The sequence below is a fragment of the Micropterus salmoides genome, unplaced genomic scaffold, assembly GCF_014851395.1.
Source record: "Micropterus salmoides isolate LMB-PRFRI ecotype aquatic unplaced genomic scaffold, ASM1485139v1 Ms_hic_scaffold_10, whole genome shotgun sequence".
NCBI lineage: Eukaryota > Metazoa > Chordata > Actinopteri > Centrarchiformes > Centrarchidae > Micropterus > Micropterus salmoides.
Window position 1 is genome coordinate 35,710,223 of NW_024040041.1, and position 7,290 is coordinate 35,717,512.

Genomic DNA, 7,290 nt, shown 5'->3' on the forward strand with positions numbered 1-7,290 from the left:
GTAATACAAACTCAAAAGTTATCAAACAGTGGTCGGATAAAGAGGGATTCTGTGGGAACACCACTAAATGTTCAATTTCAATACCATACACCAAAACAAGGTCGAGGGTGTGGTTAAAACAGTGAGTCGGTTCATGAACACTCTGAGAGAAGCCAATGGAATCTAACAGAGAGATAAACGCAGTACTGAAGCTGTCATTCTCAACGTCCATGTGAATATTAAAATCTCCTACAATAATAACTTTGTCCGTTTTAAGGACTAAAGTTGACAAATACTCTGCAAATTCAGATAAGAATTCAGAGTACGGACCAGGTGCTCGGTACACTATAACCAAGAGAATTGGTTGCAGTGATTTCCAACTTGGGTGCGAAAGACCAAGAACAAGGCTTTCAAATGAGTTATAGTTTAGTTTAGGTTTAGAGCTGATTAGTAGGGTAGAGTGGAAGATAGCTGCAACTCCACCTCCTCGGCCTGTGCCTCGAGGAATGTGAGTATTAATATGACTGGGAGAGGTGGATTCATTTAGGCTAACATATTCTCCATCACCCAGCCAGGTTTCAGTAAGACCAAATAAATCAATATCATAATCTGATATTAGTTCATTTACTAGTACACCTTTAGAAGAGAGAGATCTGATGTTCAAGAGTCCACGTAGGAGAAGCTACAATGGCCGACACACTCTGTCGGCTCTGAGCTAAATAATGTGTGGTCCTCTATTTGTCCAAAATTCACTTCTCTTCTCACTTCTAACAAACCAGATGACTACTACTGCTACTTCTACTTCTACTACTTCTACTTCTTCTTCGTATGTAGTGACGAAACGCGCTCTGTAGAGCAGTTTGTCTGTTTGGGCTACCGTAGAAACATGACGATGCAACATGGTGACCTCCATGTAAGAGGACCCGCGCTGTATGTACAAATGTCTCATTCTAAGGGAATAAAAACATGACGGTTCATTATGTAAGGTCTTTATACACTGAAAACATAGTTATGGATCTTGCATTGCATTTCTGTCAATAGATCCTGCTAAATATTACACACTGGACCTTTAAGAAATCCATGCAGTGCAATCAAGACAATTGAATTGTAAGGAGATAGAAGAAGTGCACAGGAAGTGCATGTTAGAGGTGTTATAAGAGGAAGTGTTCTCTGAAGACTTTTTGAAGTTAAAGATGCTGCTCTGATCTCATGTGGTAGCTTGTTCTAATGAAAGAGCTCCTGTTTCTGAGAAATGTGTGCGTTCAGGATTTCCGGAGTCCCTCCTTCACTGTAGACAGCCAATAAAAGCAGAGCGGCAGACAGCATCAGGGTCACTTCACAGCTCGGTCCTGGTCTCAGCTGGATCCCTGAGGAAGATCAACAAGAGACTCTGAGGCTCCACAGCAGGTAGGACGTCCTCCTCACTGAGAGGCTGTGTGTGCACTTGAGCTTCACAGGTCACTAAGTAACTAAGTAACTAAGTAAGTAACTCAGCAGCCAGCCTGACTGGTGCAGTCCACCATGAGCAGGCTGCAGTCCTGGACTCATGGAAACATGAAGTGAAAGGCTGCAGCTGGTTCAGTCAGCATCTGTCCGAGCAGAAGGACAGAAAGATCAGACACATCCTGTCCAGTGTTGCCTTCAGGGTGCGTCTGACAGAACAGAGACGCTGTTAGAGTCACTACAGGCATTTCACTTTACTCCCATGAAGTCTGAACAGTCTGTCTGCTGCTCTGTCTCCCTCTGCAGGTTCAACACATCATGGCAACCCGTCAGTGCACCGTTGAGATTGAGAATAAGTGCTCTGAGTACACGTTCTGTAACCCGCAGTGAGTTTGTTTCTCTCTGTGTGTCTGTTCTTACATCATGGAAACCTTTTTTAAATGTTTAAATGAGAGTATTGATATCAGCTGCAACACATCCTGGACTGCTGTCTGTACTGGATGATGTGAAATTAAACTGATGTGTTTCTGATATGTAGAAAACAGTTGACTCTCTCACAGTGTCAAAGTCTTGACGTCTCTTCTCTCTGTCTCCTCAGGGTGTTCACTTACAGTGGATCCTATGAGAAGCCTTTGCCACCAACTCTCGGCCCCTCTGAATCTTGCAGCGCTCTGTTCATCAAGACTCCGAGCACAGCGTGTGGAGCTGTTGGAGTCTTCACCTATGAGCTGCAGAACAAATCCACAAAGAAATGTGATGGGAAAATGGCCGTCATGTACTCTGTTCCTTATGACTTCAACTTCTACTCTAACTATTACGCAATGGGCGTCTTTGATGTGAATACAAAGTGTGATTACGACCTTTATAAAGAGATGTATTATGGGGCAGGGGCAGTGTTTGTCAGACGTGAAGCTAAAGACAGTCTGACTTACAAAGGCAAAGATGTGACCATCACAGCCACCATGTCAGACAGTTACACACCTGTCATCAAGGTGCAGGTATCTAACTGAAGCTTCCTTAAACTCTTCAGATCCTCTACATTGAACCAGTAATCCCAGTTGGCCCACTCAGATAGAAAGTCTGGTTCTGTTTCATCAGGTCCCTTTTCATTCTCTACGTTAGTTTCTCTTTATATATCTGCTGTCTGCTTAGATGCTGAACTTCGTTTCCTTGTTCTGGCACTGACTGTGTGTGATGACAATAAAGATGAATCTGATCTACTAAATATTTGTGTGATAAAACACATTTTGTTCATCTTAAAACTAAAAAACTCTGGAAACATGCAGCGCTGAAAAAAGAAAACACAAAGCAGAAATAGTTGGTTTAATGTTGGCAGCTTTCTTTGTGTAACACCAGTGAAGAACTATTAAAAAGCAGCCTACATAATATCCACAATTTATGAGATAAACACAGTATTAAAGCTGTCATTCTCAACGTCCACATGAATATTAAAATCCCCTACAATAATAACTTTGTCCGTTTTAAGGACTAAAGTTGACAAAAACTCTGCAAATTCAGATAAGAATTCAGAGTACGGGTGTCGGGTCGGAAATAAGGACCGGCCGGGCCAGTGGAAGACCTGGTGCCTACCCTAACCAACGTAATAAACACAATAAAATTACTCTATTAGATCTCTTCTTTAGTCAAAAACTGCGTAGTCAAAAACTTCACTGGAGACGGTCAAGAGTCGGTGCAAAAGAGTTTATTCCAATAAAGGACAGATAAACCCGAGCAACATCCCTGCAGGTCTCAGGATGGAACTGAGTTGGTGGTCAGCTAACATCGCCATCACCTTCAGCTCCACCTTATCTCCTCCTTCCAGGTGGGCGTTACACCTTAACTCCACCTTATCTCCTCCTTCCAGGTGGGCGTTACACCTTAACTCCACCTATAGTGTTCGCTGACCACTCCTCCCCTTTGGTGGATTTCTTATCCTCTACTGCCATCTAGTGGCCTTTTTCTCGTACTGTTTTACCAAATTAACCCTTTCATTAATGTCACAATTTTCACCTTTTAGCTATTATTACATGTAATTATTGTTACAATTTATCTTTCTTTATATTTTTGACATTACTGGATTAGAAATTCACCAATGTTTCAACTTCAGTCTCACCAAATTTTTTAAAAGTTATACAGGCATAATTTGACACCATTAAAACTCAAACACTTATAATTGTATTTTTTAAAAGAATTAACAAGGAATAACATATTTGATACATGCATAACATGATTCAGTGAATAAGTACATGATTCAACAATGCCAACCATGAGGGTGCTGTGTCTCATACAAATTTAGTTTCGGCAGTGCAAAGCTTGGTTTCATGCAGTACCTGGCCGTACCTTGCAGTACCAGGCGCAATTAATCACAATGTGTCATGATCTCATTCTTGGCCTCAGTTTGCCAGGATCTCAGGCCTGGCGTACGTGACTTACAGCAGGTGCCTTACTACCATTGTGTAGGTTATGGTTTGCTAGGTTTTGCCTGCGCGGCCTGAGCAGCTGTTCTGCTCATGTTGGCACATTGAAAAGGCACATGTTCATAAACACACAGAATATACGAATAAAATATGATAAACACACAGTATAAGAATAAAATATGAGTTGGTACATACTCATTAAACATTCAGTAGCTAAACTTTACACTGAAAGAATAACAGCAGCGGTCAACACCTTCTAAGTAATTATAACACTATAAACCAACAAAGTGTATAAATATGGAAAAAGAACCAATCAACCAATCTAGGAATTATTCAACACGGACCAGGTGCTCGGTACACTATAACGAAAAGAATTGGTTGCAGTGATTTCCAACTTGGGTACGAAAGACTAAGAACAAGGCTTTCAAATGAGTTATAGTTTAGGTTTAGAGCTGATTAGTAGGCTAGAGTGGAAGATAGCTGCAACTCCACCTCCTCGGCCTGTGCCTCGAGGAATGTGAGTATTAATATGACTGGGAGGGGTGGATTCATTTAGGCTAACATATTCTCCATCACCCAGCCAGGTTTCAGTAAGACCAAATAAATCAATATCATAATCTGATATTAGTTCATTTACTAGTACACCTTTAGAAGAGAGAGATCTGATGTTTAAGAGTCCACATTTAACTCTCCTATTCGTTTGCACTATTGCTCTTGTGGTTTTAATTTTTATGAGGTTTTTATGCACAGCTCCTCTTCTGTTTACCTTTTTAAATAATTTCGATGGTCGGGGGGCAGACACCGTCACTATAGGATTTTCACTAAGTAACTCCTGAAATGGAGGAGCAGAGAAGTGTGTTAGACTGCGACTCTGCGTAGGGTTTTGTGTGGGTAACTGCTGAAAAAGAAGGGCAGAGAAGCGTGTTAGACTGCGACTCTGCCTCCTGGTCTCAACTCTGGGTTGTCATGGATTTGGTCCACTAATAAACTTGGTCAGATTTCTAGAAATAACCGGGAGTCATTACCGCCGACGTGAATAACAGTCTTACTGTATTTACATTTATCCTTAGCCAGCAGTTTCAAATAAGACTCAATGTCGCCCGCTCTGGCCCCAGGGATGCACTTAACTATGGCCGCTGGCTTCGCTAACTTCACGTTTCTCAAAATGGAGCTGCCAATGATCAGAGTTGGTTTCTCAGCGGGTGTGTCGCTGAGTGGGGAAAATCTGTTAGAAACGTGAACAGGTTGATGATGCCCCGTGGACTTTTAATGTCACCCAGCCTCCCCTTTCCTGGCTGCACAGGAGATGCCGGGGGACGGCTACCAGAGGCTAACTCAGGCCGTTCAGCACCGGAAACAGAAATGAGTCAACACGCTTACTGTTGTCTCATGCCTCTCTGGTCCTGTGGGAAGTAAAGTTTTTAAGGCCACAGTGTGACAGAGTGATGTTTATCTGGCTGCTCGGGGGCTAGATGTCTGATACTGCCCTAGGTGGTAGACATCTGATCCAGCGAAATCCTTTTTAGTACTTTCTTGTTTCTTTCTTCCTTTAATAAATACCAAAAGACGACGGTTTGTTGTAATTTATTTATTTGTTCAATTCTGCTCTGTGAAATACAGGTGCTGGTCATATAATTAGAATATCATCAAAAAGTTGATTTATTTCAGTAATTCCATTCAAAAAGTGAAACTTGGATATTATATTCATTCATTACACACAGACTGATATATTTCAAATGTGTATCTCATTTAATTGTGATGATTAAAACTGACAACTAATGAAAATCCCAAATTCAGTATCTCCGAAAATTTGAATATTACTTAAGACCAATATAAAAAAAGGATTTTTAGAAATGTTGGCCAACTGAAAAGTATGATCATGAAAAGTATGAACATGTACAGCACTCAATACTTAGTTGGGCTCCTTTTGCCTGAATTACTGCAGCAATGCGGCGTGGCATGGAGTCCATCAGTCTGTGGCACTGCTCAGGTGTTATGAGAGCCCAGGTTGCTCTGATAGTGGCCTTCAGCTCTTCTGCATTGTTGGGTCTGGCGTATCGCATCTTCCTCTTCACAATACCCCATAGATTTTCTATAGGGTTAAGGTCAGGCGAGTTTGCTGGCCAATTAAGAACAGGGATACCATGGTCCTTAAACCAGGTACTGGTAGCTTTGGCACGGTGTGCAGGTGCCAAGTCCTGTTGGAAAATGAAATCTGCATCTCCATAAAGTTGGTCAGCAGCAGGAAGCATGAAGTGCTCTAAAACTTCCTGGTAGATGGCTGCGTTGACCTTGGACCTCAGAAAACACAGTGGACCAACACCAGCAGATGACATGGCACCCCAAACCATCACTGACTGTGGAAACTTTACACTGGACTTCAAGCAATGTGGATTCTGTGCCTCTCCTCTCTTCCTCCAGACTCTGGGACCTTGGTTTCCAAAGGAAATGAAAAATTTACTTTCATCAGAGAACATAACTTTGGACCAATCAGCAGCAGTCCAGTCCTTTTTGTCTTTAGCCCAGGCGAGACGCTTCTGACGCTGTGTCTTGTTCAAGAGTGGCTTGACACAAGGAATGCGACAGCTGAAACCCATGTCTTGCATACGTCTGTGTGTGGTGGTTCTTGAAGCACTGACTCCAGCTGCAGTCCACTCTTTGTGAATCTCCCCCACATTTTTGAATGGCCTTTGTTTCACAATCCTCTCCAGGGTGCGGTTATCCCTTGCTTGTACACTTTTTTCTACCACATCTTTTCCTTCCCTTCGCCTCTCTATTAATGTGCTTGGACACAGAGCTCTGTGAACAGCCAGCCTCTTTAGCAATGACCTTTTGTGTCTTGCCCTCCTTGTGCAAGGTGTCTTCAATATGGAACCTTTTCACAATATTATAATTTTCTGAGATACTGATTTTGGGGTTTTCATTAGTTGTCAGTTATAATCATCAAAATTAAAAGGAATGAACACTTGAAATATATCAGTCTGTGTGGACCAAATCCATGACAACCCAGAGTTGAGACCAGGAGGCAGAGTCGCAGTCTAACACACTTCTCTGCTCCTCCATTCCAGGAGTTACTTAGTGAAAATCCTATAGTGACGGTGTCTGCCCCCCGACCATCGAAATTATTTAAATCAAAGGTAAACAGAAGAGGAGCTGTACATGAAAACCTCATAAAAATTAAAACCACAAGAGCAATAGTGCAAACTAATAGGAGACTTAAATGTGGACTCTTAAACATCAGATCTCTCTCTTCTAAAGGTGTACTAGTAAATGAACTAATATCAGATTATGATATTGATTTATTTTGTCTTACTGAAACCTGGCTGGGTGATGGAGAATATGTTAGCCTAAATGAATCCACCTCTCCCAGTCATATTAATACTCACATTCCTCGAGGCACAGGCCGAGGAGGTGGAGTTGCAGCTATCTTCCACTCTACCCTACTAATCAG

At 42.0% G+C, this 7,290-nt stretch overlaps 1 protein-coding gene across 1 annotated transcript; it reads left to right on the forward strand.

Moving 5' to 3' along the window:
* Positions 1-1,256: 1,256 nt before the first annotated feature.
* Positions 1,257-2,647, forward strand: LOC119896627 (DELTA-sagatoxin-Srs1a-like). Its single transcript, XM_038710129.1, has 3 exons — positions 1,257-1,386; positions 1,729-1,808; positions 2,021-2,647. The coding sequence occupies exons 2-3, from the start codon at positions 1,741-1,743 to the stop codon at positions 2,430-2,432; spliced, it is 480 nt and encodes a 159-aa protein (XP_038566057.1). The 5' UTR covers positions 1,257-1,386; positions 1,729-1,740; the 3' UTR covers positions 2,433-2,647.
* The last annotated feature ends 4,643 nt before the right edge of the window (positions 2,648-7,290 follow it).